Source organism: Physeter macrocephalus, chromosome 9 (genome assembly GCF_002837175.3).
Source record: "Physeter macrocephalus isolate SW-GA chromosome 9, ASM283717v5, whole genome shotgun sequence".
NCBI classification, from domain to species: Eukaryota; Metazoa; Chordata; class Mammalia; order Artiodactyla; family Physeteridae; genus Physeter; species Physeter macrocephalus.
In genome coordinates this window covers 43,525,921-43,543,333 of record NC_041222.1, presented here as the reverse complement: position 1 = coordinate 43,543,333, position 17,413 = coordinate 43,525,921, and the positions used below count along the sequence as shown (strand labels likewise).

The following is a 17,413-nucleotide window of genomic DNA, read 5'->3' as shown; positions in this document are numbered from 1 at the left end:
TGTGGGATCTTCCCGGACCGGGGCACGAACCCGCGTCCCCCACATCGGCAGGCGGACTCCCAACCACTGCGCCACCAGGGAAGCCCCTAAGGACTTTTTATGATTTCGTTTCTACTTTTCTCTTCATCTCTACCACTCCCCCCCCTCCCCCACTCTATCCAGACACACTGGCTCTCTTTTCTTCCAACACATCAGCCTTACTTTTGCCCTGGGTATGGCACTTGCTAACTAACTCCCCTGCCCGGTCCTGGCCGGAGCTAATCTCCTTAGGGATGCCTTCCTTGACCATTCCATCTTAAGGTATCCACACACCTGACATGGCCCTTTTTACGTTCTCTAAATACAGAGCACCGTATTTTACCTGATATTTCCTTTTCATTTCCTGGTTTATTTCTTTATTGTCTTCCCATTGGAAAAATGACTTCTTTCAGGACAAGAACCTTGTCTGCTTATTCACTGCTCTATCCTCACCTCTTAGAACACACACTGCCAGGCACATAGTCGACTACAATCAATATTCATGAAATGAGCCAATGAATAAATATTTAGTTGTTTATCAAGTCCAGCTGATTCCCCTTGAAGTATCTGTTGACGCAGACCCTTTTCTTTCCATGCTGATTACGCCAGCCTAATCCCAGACATCACCTCACATCGGAATGACTGCAACTGCCTCCTTACCCCTCTCACGGAGCCCCCTCCAACCCATTCTTCGCACTATACCAGTTTCATCTGTCAATCACCTCCCTGTCCTTCAGGCCTGGCTGAAGCCTCACCCCCTCACCCTCTAGGGCTGCTACTCCTTCCTTCCCCTCTGAGTTATGTCAACATTTCATTTCTGCCCTTAACTCTCACCTGGCCATGCAACCAAACACCATCTCTTGTGTTCACTTATGTGAATCTGCTCACTCCAGCTGAATTCTGGGGGCATAAACTTGTTGTTTTGGGAGTTTGGGTTTTTTTTGTTTGTTTGTTTCTCATAATGCCTAGACAAAATCATAGGCAATCAAAAAATTCATGTGAGTTGAATGAAATTATTGGGTAGAGAACAAGATACAATAGGCAAATTGGAGACATATACACACTACTATATATAAAATAGATAACTAATAATAACCTATTGCAGAACATAGGGAACTCTTCTCAATACTCTGTAACAGCCTATATGGCAAAAGAGTCCAAAAAAGGGTGGATATATGTATATGTATAACTGATTCACTTTGGCCATGCAACCAAACACCATCTCTTGTGTTCACTTATGTGAATCTGCTCACTCCAGCTGAATTCTGGGGGCATAAACTTGTTGTTTTGGGAGTTTGGGTTTTTTTTGTTTGTTTGTTTCTCATAATGCCTAGACAAAATCATAGGCAATCAAAAAATTCATGTGAGTTGAATGAAATTATTGGGTAGAGAACAAGATACAATAGGCAAATTGGAGACATATACACACTACTATATATAAAATAGATAACTAATAATAACCTATTGCAGAACATAGGGAACTCTTCTCAATACTCTGTAACAGCCTATATGGCAAAAGAGTCCAAAAAAGGGTGGATATATGTATATGTATAACTGATTCACTTTGCTGTACAGCAGAAACTAACACAACATTGTAAATCAACTATATTCTAATAAAGATTAATTTTAAAAAATAGGCAAATTGGATACCCCTTCTAAAGGGATACTGTGAGAACACGTAGTGATTTAGAATGAAAGAGTAAAATACCAGTACGTAAAGCAAACCAGAGGCAATCCTGTTCCCACAGAGAACAGATGGCCAGCATTGCCTTGAAACAACATTTATGGTAAATAGCAGGATAAAGTGCATTTTTAGTGGACTTTGAACCCAAGTTTTTCTACTAGCCAAAGGGAAAGGGGATGGTCATTCTGCTGTAAATTACTGCATGAGGCCTAGCACCCCTTAGGCAACTCTAGTTTGCCTCCCTAACAACCCAGGGCCTCAGGTGGGTAACTTCTTGATGAGACCCCAAGTTCTCCTGAGCGTTCAGAGTACACAGCAGAGAACTGACTACTGAGAACTCAAACAGTTCCAACAAAGATGTCTGCTGTGTGCTGAGTATTGCCCTGTGAAGAAACAAGGCAAAGCAGAGATTTGGGGAAAAACATTTCTATCCATGGCCATTCTTCCTAGTTTGTCTAATTTGAGGTATGGTACAATAGAGGAACTACATCTCCCTGATCAAACAGGGGAGAATCAGCCCAACCATTCAGTTTTACCAAGCCCCAAGTATCCCCATAAGGATTTTACGTTTGGTAGTATATATATTGCACAACTATTTTAATTCCTAAAGAATGACTTCAGAGGTCATACAGGGATCTGGGAGAGAAGCTGAATAGGAAGAGGTAAGAGACATTGAAGAGAAGGGGTCAAGATTTCTAATAAAGTTTTAAAAGAATGATAAAACCAGGCGGGGGTGTGAATGTGAGGGAATGAGAACTTGTAGGGCCACTGGCAGGAGTGTAAATAGGTATAACTTTTCTGGGAAACAACTTGGCCATGTGTAGCAAAAGCTTTAAAAATGTTTCTTTCCTTTAAGCAAGCAATTCCACTTCTAGAAATTTTAAGGGAGTATTTGCACTAACACATAAAGATATATGCATAAAACTGTTCATCAAGCTCCGTTCATTACTATAAAAAATTAGAAACTATCTTAAGGCCCAATCATAGAGAATTAATTCAATAAATCACTGTATATCTCATCAACACAATTTTATACAGCCTATGTAAATTATAATGTAGCTCTATGTGGATGAACATGGAGAGTTCATATTTTTAAATTTTAAAAATACAGCATAAAACATGTGCAATGTGATCTCATTTTTCTAAAAATGGAAAGATGTACATCCAAATATTAAGAGCTATAACTTATGGGTAATAGAAATTTTTGCTTGTTGTACTTTCCTACTTTTAATGATGAACATGGATGAAAGAATAGAATGTGGATGAAACACTGGTTCTGCCATTGCCATTTCTGCTTTTCTAATCCTGCATCTGATCTAAACACAGTGGGACATAATATAATGGTCTTATACCCTAGGCCAACTTTGCCAATTTGTTTGATTTCACTGCACCCTGCATACAGATGCCTTCCTATATACTTTCAGAGATATCATTCTGGTTTTTTTTTTTTGTTTTTTTTTTTGCGGTACGCAGGCCTCTCACTGCTGTGGCCTCTCCCGCCGCGGAGCACAGCCTCCGGATGCGCGGGCCCAGCGGCCATGGCCCACGGGCCCAGCCGCTCCGTGGCATGAGGGATCCTCCCTGACTGGGGCACAAACCCGTGTCCCCTGCATCGGCAGGAGGACTCTCAACCACTGCGCCACCAGGGAAGCCCATCATTCTGTTTTTATTCTGCGTATCCCCAAGTTGTCAATATAGCAAACTATACTACTAAAGTGCAAACTCTAGAAGCACAGGGACCACACTTAACCGCAACTGCATAAACTCTGTTGTAATTTCCTAGAGCCTAGAGAACGTTTATAGCTGCTGCTTGGTAATAAATTAGACTGAACATTCGTGGGAAAAGGAATAGCACATTCCTGTTGCTTTAGCCACTGATTATTGACCAAAACATGAATAAGCACCGGGTGTTCACCACTGAAAAGAACTAAGTACTCTTTTTTCTTAGCTTCCTCCAGCAAGAAGTCTGAATAGTCACATCCCTGTCTGTTACAGAGGATGGAAGGTTGAGGTGTTTTTAACATCATCTCATTCCATCACTAGCTCTGTGTGGGTAGTGGAGATGTGAGACCTGGTCCCCTGAGCTCTTCCTCTCTCCCTAGATAACCACGACATAATTATATTTTCTTTGCCATGTAGAAGTAAACACTGACTTTACACATACATGTGAATTGTCAGAGCTCAAAGAACTCCAATTGCAAAGCTCACCCTGGCAGAAGGTTCTTTCAATTGTACTAGATGCCTGAAGTTCAAGTGGAGCTTTTCCAAGAATCCAAAAATAAAATGATTCTGAATGTGAAAGACCAAAATTCTGAGTTCAATTGCCTGAAGCCTCTTCTCGTGGTTTTTGGTCTAGAACACGTCCGACAAATGAAGCAATTTCTGAAAGCAACCACACCCTGCTCTGCCATCACTACGAAAGAATAGCACTCTTTCACTGCAGATGTGCATTTAGACATATGAATACATATATTTTCTGCTTGCATCATTTTTGAGACAAAATCAGCAAACACTTCTCAGGAACAGCTCAGTGCCTTCTTCTTGTTCTGGTCTTTATGCCGAAAATTATTGGGATTGTTCTTTTTTTATTGAAGTATACTTGATTTACAATGTCATGTTATGATCTCATTACATTGTCAATGTCAATGTCACTTTGTACAGCAAAGTGATTCAGTTTTATATATGTGTGTGTGTGTGTATATATATGTATATATATGTGTATATATATACATATATATATACTTTTTCAGATTCTTTTCCCTTGTAGATTACAAAAAATGGAGTATAGTTGCCTGTGCTATACAGTAGGTCCTTGTCAGTTACCTACTTTGTATATAGTAGTGTGTATATGTTAATCCCAACCCCCCAAATTATCCCTCCCCACCTTTCCCCTTTGGTAACCATAAGTTTATTTTCTATGTCTGTGGGTCTATCTCTGTTTTGTACACAAGTTCATTTGTATCTTTTTTTCTAAGACTATTGGGATTGTTCTTAAATGCAATCTGTCTTCTTGGACCCTTGTTTTTTATCTTACACAAAATCACTCTCTAATGATAATTATTATGCAACACATTTTGTTCCTTTTCTACAATGATGAAATGAAGGTATGTAAAGTTCTCAACACAATACTAGGCACATAGTAAGTAGTCAATAAATATTACTTATTTTATTATTATTTTAAAAGAAAATTGGACTTCCCTGGTGGTCCAGTGGTTAAGACTCCATGCTTCCACTGCAAGGGACACAGGTTCCATCCCTGGTCAGGGAACTAAGATCCCACATGCTACTCAGTGCAGAAAAAAATTTTTAAAAATAAATAAATATAATAAAACTGAGACAGTAGCATGGTGTATAGTGGTTTAGGGAGAGGATTCTGGAGCAAGGCTGCCTGCATTTGAATTCCAGCTCTGGCCTTAGCTGTTTGTGACTTTGGACAATTTTCTTAAGTCCTTGGTGCCCAGTTTTTCCATCTGTAAAATGGAGATAGTACTTGTTCCTACATCACAGGGGTGAATGAGTTATGATATGCATAGACCCATACCCGCCATACAGTAAGAATTATACAAGCATAAGTCATTATTATTTACCCCCTTTCAATCCTTAATGTCCAGAAGATCATTAATATTTTTTCTACATTGTGCATTTTTCCTCTCTTTACCCAAGGTCCTTACATTACTTTAATATTTGATCTAGTTCTATATCCTATGTTTGAAAGAAACTAAGATTTTGTTTAACGAATTTTCAGAATAGTAATAATAATTTTTATAATCCATGAAAGCCCAAAATGCTACTAAGAAAGAAAGGTAGTTGATAAGACTTGGCGCTCATACAAGGAATGTATTATGACACTTAATGCAGCAGTGCCTGAATTCCCCAATGCAAACATAATTATGAACTGCTTAATTCAGATGTAGTCTTTCCTTTGTGCACAGGAAGTTAGTGACAATTAAACTGAAACGAAGACAAATATCTAACACTTATAAGAAATTAAATTTTACTCTTACAGCTTAGAAAAATTCAGTGGTAGATCTTTTCTCTTGTATCTCTCCAAGCCGTGGGTTCTAGAGAGATGTTCAACTGTAACACATCATACGATCACATCATACAATTACACTTGGTGCTCAAAATGAAACAAAAAAAAATCCTGTGATGATTTCCAACACATGGAAATTTAGGCTTCATAAGAATATGAAAGAGCCAGGGCAATCATGGGAGAATGGGCACTGGTGGGCATTCCCAGGTTCCTCCTTCACTTTGGTCCTGCCCCTAGACTGGGCAATGCCACTTGCAGGAAGTCAAAGGATTTGGGAACAATGAGGAACATTCTTTTCCTACTGTGAGGTAGTCTGCTCACCCTTTCTTTAGACTGGTATGGGCAGAACTCAGCTTTTTATAAGTAAAATTTTTAATATATCAGATATGAGTATTTCCTTTATAGGAAGCACATTGATTTAACCCCACAAACATTTTTTAATGATAGTTTGTATCATTCAGGGTAGAAAGGTGAAAAAATATGAACCCATGCTGAATGTACTGATAGCCGTATTTCAACATTGCCTTACTTTTGTAAGTTGATCTATTTAAAAAAAAGAATAGTACATAGGCATATGCAAGGGAAAATATTTTCTTTTCCAACTTCAAAATTGCAAAACATCACACTTAGTTTGTTTACATGTTAAACACTGATCAGAACAATTTGCAATGCTGCTACTGAAATGATGTTTTCTTTTTAATTAATTACTTACTTGCTTTTAAAGGAAATTCTTAAGAAATGGGGATCAAAATAGCACATGCCCAATTAAGAACACAGTCTTTGGAGCAGTTTGTAATCCCAGCTCTGCCTCTGATGTTTGCATGGCCTTGAACAAATTACACGGCCTGTGCAACTACATCGCCAACCTTCATTTTCTTCTTCTGTATGAGACGTCAGGTGAGTCTCATAGGGTTTTTGTAAGAATCTAACAATATAATCCGTTAAGCACATAACACAGTGTCTGGGACATAGTAAATGATCAATAAATGGTGCATTTTAATATTATGTTAATACTAGGTATGCCCTTATTAATCCATTCCTTTGAACAATAATTTCTGCCAAGCTCCTCTGCATAACTCTCTACCCAGTAAACAAAATGCTTCCAAAGGGAAAATAGAACCCCCTTAACAGGAATATCCAATCCTTATTTTTGCCTGAGGATTAGGGAACCTTTTAAATTTTATTTAACTTGAGTGGGGCCTTTCTTGGTCAGATTGCATCATGCATTCTGTTCCACTGGGTTTGTCTGGTATCCTCAGCACAGAGATGGAAGACATATGAGCAGGAACATCAACCCCAAGGGGGCTCCAACCTGCTAGACTGTGAAGAGGTTTCAGCCACGGGGAATTAGAAGCCCGGAATAATAAGGTGGTAAGGTATTGCAGAGGGCATATTGAGCTTTATGTTCCCAGCCCAAACTGGTCTCTGCACAGGAAGTTCTCCAGCTTCAGCTTTCCTTCCTACCTTTCTTTCTTAGAATCTTCAAGTTGGTGGCAATGGAGATGATGACCACAATGATGAAGCAGATAGTAATGTGGATGAAGCCAGCTAGCATTTATTTAACATTTATTCTGAGCCAGGCACTATAAGCACTTTGTATATATTATTTCACTTAATCCTCTCAACAGTCATACAAGGTAGGTATTTATACGATGAATATCCCCATTCAACATATAAAAACTCAAAGTTTAGAGAGGTTAAATAGCATGCCCAGTGTCACACAGTTAGTCTGGTGCAGAGAGCCAATAGGTAAGCAGATGTGATTCCAGCCAGGGCCTTTATTCTTTTTTTTTTTTAGAATCTTTGTTTTTATTTCAGTTTTGATTATCTTGTTTCGTTGGATTAATAGACTAGTATTTGTCATGGTTACACAGGTATTATTGGTTTTCTAAATTAATTTTTATTGGAGTATAGTTGCTTTACAATGTTGTGTTAGTTTCCACTGTACTGCAAAATGAATCAGCCATACATATACATATATGCCCTCCCTTTTGGACTTCCTTCCCATCCAGGTCACCACAGAGCATTGAGTAGAGTTCCCTGTGCTGTACAGTATGTTCTCATTAGTTATCCATTTTATACATAGTATCAACAGCGTATATGTGTCAATCCCAATCTCCCAATTCTCCTCCCACCCTCCCATTTACCCCTCGGTATCCATACATTTGTTCCCTATGTGTCTCTATTTCTGCTTTGCAAATAGGATCATCTATACCATTTTAAGTAAGTCAGAAAGGGCCTTTATTCTGAACCCCCAGGCTACACCCACCCCACTGCTGCTTTCAAGACTGCCTTATAGGGATTAGTGCAGGTCCTACTACTCTCCTCAGATTAATTCCACCCAACCCCAAGTCTCCAACATATTTCTGTCAAGAGTCATACCACCTGACCTGAAATTCACAGAGACAGAAGAGCAGCAGCTATGACAAGTGGTACATCCATCAGGAACTTCAGTTTGATTTCCCTCAGCCCCCAAACGAACTGCCCCTCCTGCATGGTGGCAACAGGCATGAAACCCGATGCAGAAAAAAATCCCCAGAGGGAAATCCCTGATATACTTTATATGCCTTTTGACTACTACCTTTCGGCTTCCGACATTAATACACAGTACACAATAATAATTAAACTCATTTTAAAGATGAAATAGTAAGATTAGAGAAATGGTTTGCTCACAGCTACACAACAGGTGGAAATAAAATGGCCAGTAAAGCTCAATATGCCCTCTGCAAGACCTTACCACCTTATTATTCCGGGCTTCTAATTCCCCGTGGCTGAAACCTCTTTACAGTCTAGCAGCACAAAAATGGACTGCGGAATTAGCCTTTCACAGGCTCAGCTAAAAGAAGACTAACTAATCCTAGAGCAATGAGGGCAGTAAAATAATAAGTTGACCCTTCAGGATGAATTTCATATTATCTTTTAACCAGACAGTCTAGATTTCTCAGGGCACGACAAAAATGTCTCCAACACTTGTCAGCAGTTTTCAGTGGAAGAAAAACTGCAGTTAAAGCACCTTTAGTGAGAGCTTTGAGCAGTAGATGTGCTTACATTTAGTTTGTGCAATTTTGATTATGAATTGGATGGTGGGTTGGATCTATGTCCTTAGTTCTTTGCTGGAGTGCTAGAAATGTAAAAATGTCAGGCACAGGCCATTCCTTTTTGTTTATTTAAACGGAGAATTTAAAAAATCACTTTTTCCACTTCATGGCTCCTTTGGACCAGAGAATAAAAACAGCGATGTCAGTAGGAGCCAAACATTTTTCTGGAAAAATAAAACGAGAGGGGAAAGCGTCCTCCTCACAACAACCGAAGTCTTGAAGCAGCTGCCTCAAAGCAAAACTCTCCTCATTTCAACCACTTTTCTCGCCCCTTCTCGGAGCAGCCTCAAAGCAAGACGCAGTTTATGAGAAACTCCGTGGCGTGCCCAGCACTGCTAACCGGGCGTCCTTCCCACTACCCGGGCCCGGCCACCTGTCAACCCCGAGGGCGGCGCGGGCGAGGCGGGGCTGGGGACGTGGCTCCGGGAAGAGGCACTGGTGACAGGACCATCAGGAGGACTGGGATTCTCGTGGAGGAGGTGGCTGAGGCCAGCCCTCGGGCCATCCCGCGCTCAACTGCCCCATCGCAGCCGCCTCGGGGCCCCGGGCCCCCCGCCGTGTCTCGGGCGCCCCCCCCCCACCCTCCCCGCAGACTCCCTGGGACTCTGGCGGCCGCAACCTCCACCCCCACCCCTCGGAGCGGCCCAGGCGCCGCACTCCACCAGCTGGGGCGGTGCGGCCGCGAGTCCGCCGCGGGGCGCCTCTTACCTGTTGATCTTGAGCGCGAACGCGCGGCGCTCTGCGCTCGGCAGCGTGGCCATGGCGCGCGCCGGCGGCTCGTCGACCTCTAGGGTCTCGGGAGGCGCCCAGCGGGGGCCCGGCGCGCCGCAGGGTTGCAGCAGCAAGTGCCGAGCGGGACGCGACCCTCATCTGTCAGTCGCAGCTGGAAACTTCCGCATTTCCACCTTCAGCGCTGAAATCACCCCGGGGGAGGGCCCAACCTCAGAGCTGCTGCTGCCGGCCCTGCCACCCGGCGCCCGACCCGGCGCGCAGGGAGCGGCGCGCGAGGAGGGTGTGGACCCACCGCGGAATTGCCCTCCGGATGCTCGGACCGCCGGCGCGCTTCTTCCCGGGGCCCTGACCTCAGGCAGAAAGGAGCTCGGGCGGATGACCCGGCGACCACTGAGCGAGGCCGGAAACTCCATCTGCCCGAAGCTGCGAGGCTGCCAGGACCTGTGGGCAAGAGCTGGGAACGCGCGCCTTCCGCCCGCCCTGCACAGCTGGCGAGGTCGGGAAACCAACCCTGGAATTCTTTGCTCTAGGCCTTGTTAAGTGTTCGCACCATGCCCTGGAGCAGGCAGCTTAAATTTAACAAGAAGAAGAAAAAAAAAACGTTGGTGGAAACTTCAGGAGACATACCAACTTTCGCAAACGGTATGTCCGTCATCCTTATTGGGGTGACTTTAAATAAATACAACGAGTACATGCAAGTAATAAACAATTTTTTAAAACCTGGAGATAAATGCTTTTCTCTGGAGAAACAGTGCACAGCACTTTCCTGTGATTCAAGCATATGCTGCAACCCTGTTTATTTCAGCTTCAGACCGAGAAGTGTACGAAGAAGTCCAGCCCCAAACTCAAGAAAAAAATCAGAAAAGTCCCATTGCTCTCACTGGCGTGGAAAAGTCTGTGTTTACCGACTTGCTCTAAGTTTTAGTCTGCTAGAGCACCCCGTATGTAATGCCTCTGTTTGTCAACTGACCCTTAAAAAAAATACGAAATCGAGATACGTTTGGTTCAAAGCTGAACTACTGTCCAGTAGGTAGCCACTACCCACATGTGACTATGGACCACTTGAAATTATAGTTAGTCTGAATTGAGATGTGCTGTGTAAAATACGCACCGAACTTTGAACACAGTGCAGAAAAAATGATGCAAAATAGCCTGTCAATGATTTTTTATGTTGATCGTGTTAAAACGATACTTTGCATACGTTAGGTAAATATTAAAATGAATTTCACCTGTTTGTTTTTCCTCTTCAGTATGTGGCTCTCATTAAAGAAGATTTAAAATTACAAATGTAGCTCACATTATCTTCCTGTTAGATAGTGCTGGTTCAATAGAACCTAGTTTGCGACCTAATATTAAAGTGCCTGAGAACTGAATTCTGTCTCTTGCCCACTGCCTTTCTTTCTCTGGTTTCAGCTAGCTCAGGTAGTTTAGTAATTCTTCAGAGCCGGTTAGGTAACTCTCCTCCCCCTCCCCACTTCAAATATCAATGGCTTTAAGCATAGTATAAGACACAGGTCATAAGTGTAACATTACATAGACTATGAAACGAGATCCAAAGAAAAGAAAACTTTTTGAAATGTGGAGTTTCTGACTTTCAAAATTCTCCCAGGTATGTTTACTACACTGGAATTTATAAGCAAAGATTTACATAGAAAAATATTAAGAGAACAATTCAATAATAACAATTCAATACTTCTTCAAACTGGGAACAAATAGATGATTTGTAGAAAATTGTTTTACACTAGAATCTTCAGTCTACCGTGTACTAAGTCAGCCTTTCGGATGGGCTTTTCTTAGTTTTTGAATGATGGTGACATACATTTTCATACAGAGCAAAATATATTGTTGTCCACACAAACATAAATAAAATGTAACGAGAGTATCTCAAATTTTCAGAATTTGCAATTAAGGAAAACTTTTGTGTTGGGGGGGAGAGGGGGAGGAATCTTAAAATCTCCCGTCTTAGTCAGTTCATGCTGCATTCAACTCATTCACCTTAGCATTTGGTACCTAACTATGAAAGTAAGGCCAGCATCATTATCCTCCATCCCATCAATTCCTTAGTTAGAAATGATGGTTAGAAATGACTCCAGATTTCCTTAATAGCCTTTTGGTAATTCACCATGAGTGTGTTATCCACTAAATTAGGCAAATGCCTATTTAAAAATATTCTATCTGCTCTTGGGTACAGTCACAGATCTCTGGCAAACTTCAAAAATAGCTAAGTGCCTTGTTTCATTTCTCACTCCCTCCTATTTCCCTCTAGGGCTTCTTTCCTAATTGCCACTCTGTCCAAAGCCCACTCTGGAAGGCTTCCTTCTTTCCACACCATGTGGCATCTCTAGGCCTTCCTCTTTCTCTGCATCTTTGTGTCATTTGATTTTGTTTCTCACCTTTATAAAATTCCTCCCTTCTATGACAGACCTTATATCAATTATCCCAAATTCTCCTGTAGTTTTCTCCATATCTTCTTACCTCCTCAGAAAGCCAATCTCTTTCTTTACATTGCATCTTACTTATTTTTTACAACAGACAATTAAATAACACTAGGGCCTGTATCAAGCCCTTTTCAAATATTAATTAATTAATAACAACGCTTAAGTAATAACGTTATCCTCTCTTTGCAGCTGGGGAAACCAAGGCTCAGAGAGGTTAAGTGACTGGCCCGAGATCACAGACTAGTACGGGGCATTTCCAATCCCCCAGATATTTCCACTTCAAACTCCACAAAAATAAAACTGAAACTCTCCATCTCCTCTACCCAATTGTATAAGCTTGGTATCCCTCCATAATCACTCATTTCTGTTGGTGGCACTATTTCCCACTTGCCAGTTAAAAGCTTTGGAATCATTTAATGGAGGGGAAAGCAGGAAATCTGGGTTCTGGCTTCAGGTTTTCACTAACTATGTGATCCTGAGCGAGTCACACCCTGTTTGGACCACAGAATTCTCAGTCATAGAATGACCCCATCTGCTCTTCTCTTTATAATGTGTCAGCTCTGACTTCTTCCCTTCTTTACCCTTCAGATCTAATCGGCTAACAAGGCCTGTCATTTATTCTATATAAACATCACTCCTTTATAAATATCACTGTTCTCACTGCTTCCATTCTGACCCAGCCCTTATAAATTAATGTCTGGATGACAAAAATAAGATTTTAAATGGCTCCCTGTCTATAGCTTCTCCTTATTCCAATCCAGTCTGACTCTACCACTGTTATTAATTTTGCTAAAATACCGTTTCATCATGTTACTTCCCTGCTCAATTAACTTTGGTGGCTTCTTGTAGCCTCTATGACCAAGTGTGACTTTCTCCAACTGGCTTATAGTGGCTTCTCCATGTCATGTAACTAACTCTATCCCTTACCTCTTTGTTGAAGCAAGGAAGATCTTCAGCTAGAGAAATCGGTGTTCTTCCTGCCTGGGGCCTCCTTTGCTTATGTCATTCTTCCTGCCATCCTCACCAGACATCACATCCTTTAAAGTTTGAGTCAAGTTGTCAATTTCCACCTCTACCTAAAGGAGTGTCTCATTCAGTCTGACAGCACCCTTTGTTTAGTTAAATAGGTCGTTACCAGTAAACACAGCCTAGTGGAATGCAAGGTCCATAGGACTATAGAGAAAAGGGTGACATTTGTGCATTTCCTTCCTTATTTTGCAAGCCATTCAAGACCTCCATCAGCTTTCACTCAAATGTCACCTTCCATGACCATCTACTTAACATTGCAATGCCCCTTTCCCTAATCCTGAACCTCCCCAGCTCCTTTTCCAACTTTCATAGCATAGTTTTTCTCCATAGCACTTGTCACTATCTGACATACTACATATTTTATTTATTTGCAAGTTTATTATCGCTCATGCTTCTAGAATATATAAGTTCCATGAGTGCAGGGATTTTTGTTTTCTTCCTTTCTCTATCTCTATTACCTAGAGTAATGCCTGGTACAAAGTAAGTGTTCAATAAGTTCTTGTTGAATAAATGAATGAAAAGCTGATTCGGTATTGAATACAAAGCAGACACTCAATAAATATTTGTTAAATTGAACTTGAATGGGAGTGGCCAAGTTCATGTGTCTTTCAGAAGGAAGTTAGAGCCTTTCTTACTCTCTTGAGTTTTTCAGTTGTGCCTTTTTATGAATATCTTCCAGCTCTGTTTTGTATTTATGTCTTGGGTTGAGAAATCAAACTAGCACATAGATTATTACTAGCAAGTAGATCTCTTTATTATCATCTCGTAATTGAGGACAGATATAGAAAGATTTGTGTGCTAGTATTTAAATCCAGCCATAGCTCAGATATTAGAATTTGGAGTTTCTAATTTTCTCCACTTCATTCCTCGTAGTGTCACAAGAGATCTGTAAATATGAAAAGAATAAAACTAAGAAACTTTCCCTTAATATGTATATATTAGTCCCCCTTATTCATGGTTTCACTTTCCACGGTTTCAGTTACCCTTGGTCAACCACAGTCTGAAAATATGAAATGAAAAATTCAAGAAATAAACATAAGTTGTAAAATGCACACTGTTCTGAGGAGCGTGATGAAATCTCCCTCTGTCCTGCTCCTTCCCACCACAGACATGAATCATCCCTTTGTCCAGTGTATCTGCCCAGTAGTCAGTTATATATATGCATATATATGACCGTCTTGGTTATATATGCAGTATGACAGTGCTTGTGTTCAAGCAATGTTTTTTACTTCATAATGGCCACAAAGTGTAACAGTAGTGACCTGGAATCCGGATATGCCAAAGAGAAGCTGTAAAGTGCTTCTTTTAAGGGAAAAGGTGAAAGTTCCTAAATTAATAAGGAAAGAAAAAATATCATATGTTGAGTTTGCTAAGATCTATGGTAAGAGTGAATCTTCTCTCCATGAAATGGTGAAGAAGGACCAAGAAATTCATACTAGTTTTGCTATCACACTTCAGACTGCAAAAGTTATGACCATGGTATGTGATATGTGCTTATTAATATGGAAAAGGCATTGAATTTGTGCAATAAGATATTTAGAGAGAGAGAGACTGCATTCACATAACTTATTACAGTATATTGTTATAATTGTTCTATTTTATCGTTAGTCATTGTTAATCTCTTACTGTGCCTAATTTATAAATTAAGCTGTACCATAGGTATGTATGTTTAGGAAAAATAGTATGTATATGGTTCAATACTATCCACAGTTTCAGGCATCCGCTGAGGGTCTTGGAACATATCCCCTTTGGATAACGGGGTACTACTGTATACACACATATTATATACATGTATCTTATGTGGTTACTTTACTATGTATATTAGTATTTTTAATGTAGGAGTTAGGCCATATTCTAATGTACAATGCTATTTCATATTCAATAGGAATATTCATATTATAGCATTTTATACCTAGAAGGACCTTGGATTAATTCATGAATGAATGAATAAATTATCTCATTATCATTTATGTGCCTTCCATTAATTCCCCAAACGTTTACCAAGTGGTTCCCATATGTCAGGTTCTGAACTAAATGATACTAGAGGCAAAATCATTAACAACACTTCTTCCCTGACTTCCCAGGACTCACGATCTAGGAACAAGATACACATTACCAAGGAAAGAAGAGACTTATTCCATGGGACAATGCAGGAATGTTTTCCTGCACAGAAGTCCGTGAGAGTGAGGAAGCACAGACAGGAAATGATTTATTCTTGTGGAGAGGGTGTTGGCGGAGAAATTGACGCGGAGGAAGAATGACTTTACTGACCCAGTGACATGGAAACTGGTCTTAAATGACAAGTAAGCATTCACCAGGCAGAGAAGAGCGCATTCAGGATATTCCAGGCAGAAGGGGCACTACATGCAAAGGCAGGGAGCCAGGAGACACCAGTGTCCATCCCAGGACTCAAAAGTATGATGGAGTCCAGGTGTGCAGAGAGAAGTGGCGAGAAATGAAGCTTGGAAGGTGGGCAGGACCTGAACGTGAGGGTCCTGTTAAAGAATTCAGACTTTATCCCAAAGGCTATGAAAACCACCAAAAAGGGACTGGTGTTTCTATAAAGGTCATTGCCACCTGGCAATCCATGATAAGGACTGTCCCGTAGAGTAACGACACAGGGTGGTAAGGATTATGTCTCCCAGATCTGGCATTGCCATCCCCATCGTCCTCAACCTGAGCACACATACACTGGACACTAATGAAGAAATAAATTGTTCTTTACAGCAGGATTTAGGCAATTTTCCCAAAGTCATATCACATGGAGAGAGGGAGGATTTATGGGGGACAGAAAGTCATGTGCTGTTCCTCTGGTCCGGTTACCCCTGCCCCTCATTGGGGTGCCCCACATGAATATGGTCACTGCTTCTTTATTTATCCACTTTCCCATCAACCTACCATCTTCTCCCTAAAGAATCAGTTACCCATCCCTTGGTTTGTTGTTATGTCTGGGCAATTTCCCAGGCATCCACTAAATGTTGCACTTTCTCCTTCCCCTAGTTTCCACTGTCCCTGCAGGGGGAAAAGTTGGGTTCTGATTCACGCCTGGGGGGATTTAGTGGTGGGCTTCTATTCTAGGCTGCAGCTGACATTTTTCATGTGTAAAATGTGGTTAAGAGCGGTACCAATTCCAGGATTGTTACAAAGATTAAATAATGTAAAACTCTCATAGTAAGTGACATATAATTATTCCTATGATTATCACTATTTGAAATGTCTACAGAAGCAGATTACTAAAAGTCTAAATAAAAGTAGTTTAATCTTTAAGTTTATTACCCTAGTAAACCGGAGGAAGGAACTAGGTCAGCAACTCAACAACACCATCAAGCGCCCAGGTTCTTTCCATCTCTCCACTCTGCCATACTCAGTCCATTGGCCATGCTGGTTATCTCTCTTATGACCTCATGGCTACAAGCTGGACTTGTAGCCATGAGGTCAGGACTCCGATCAGCCACAGCACACACCAGCACCCCAAGAAGAGAGAAAGAAAGAGGCTAAGGCTTTCTCCATGAGAAACTCTGCCTTTCCCAGAAGTCCGCCAGGAAACCTGCCATGAGAACTCACTAGCCAGAGATGGGTCAGATGCTGCTCCTTGGCTGCATGGGAAGCGGGGAAAGAGTATCTAGAAACAGAAGTGGGTGATTATGTTTGGCTTAGAATTACTCTGATTCATTCTCTTGAGCTGTAAAAACAGAAGAGGGACAAAGGGGAGAGTAGCTGTTGGATAGGCAGTGAACAGAGGCTGCCAGACTCATTTCATTGAGATTAAATAAGACGAAGCACATAAACGACAGAACATACTGCTGGTTATCGAGTATGCACTCTCAGAACATGTGGGCTGTGATTTTGTTATTATTTGACATTTGTATTGCTTTGGAGCCATATAAATTGGGGTTTTCCCCCAGTTTTATTGCAAGGTAATTGACATACAGAACTATATACATTCAAGGGGTACAACATAATGATTTGACTTACACACATCACAAAATGATTACCGGAACAGGTTTAGCGGATGGAGGACATCCATCATCTCATGTAGATACAACATTAAAATTTTTACAATTGTTTTTTACATATTTACTATTATTTCCTCATAATACATTCCCAGAAGTGGAAATTGTTAGGTCCAAAGTTATAATCTCATGCCAAAAATGCCTGCATGTAATCATGAGGAAATAGTAGACAAACTTAAATTGAGGGACATTCTGCTGAACAACTGCCAATCTTTCAAAAAAATTTCAGTGCCATGAAAGACAAAGAAAGGCTGAGGAACTGGCACAGCTTAAAAGCAACTAAACAGCCCGAGCAACTAAAGGCAATGAGGGATGCTGGAGTGGATCGTGGATCAAGAAAAGAACACCATAAAGAAAATTACTGAGGC

The 17,413-nt window shown here is 41.0% G+C and overlaps 1 protein-coding gene across 2 annotated transcripts in view; it reads right to left on the bottom strand.

Moving 5' to 3' along the window:
• The window catches only part of DOCK8 (dedicator of cytokinesis 8), a 227,161-nt gene extending 217,517 nt beyond the window's left edge, over window positions 1-9,644 (bottom strand). For both annotated transcript variants that reach the window (XR_008618228.1, XM_024126730.3), the window contains exon 1: window positions 9,542-9,644. Coding sequence is in view for 1 of the 2 variants with exons in the window: in XM_024126730.3 (XP_023982498.1) it covers window positions 9,542-9,594 (53 nt within the window). In the remaining variant the exon portion in view is untranslated. The remainder of the gene's footprint in view (window positions 1-9,541) is intronic.
• Between the last annotated feature and the right edge of the window lie 7,769 nt (window positions 9,645-17,413).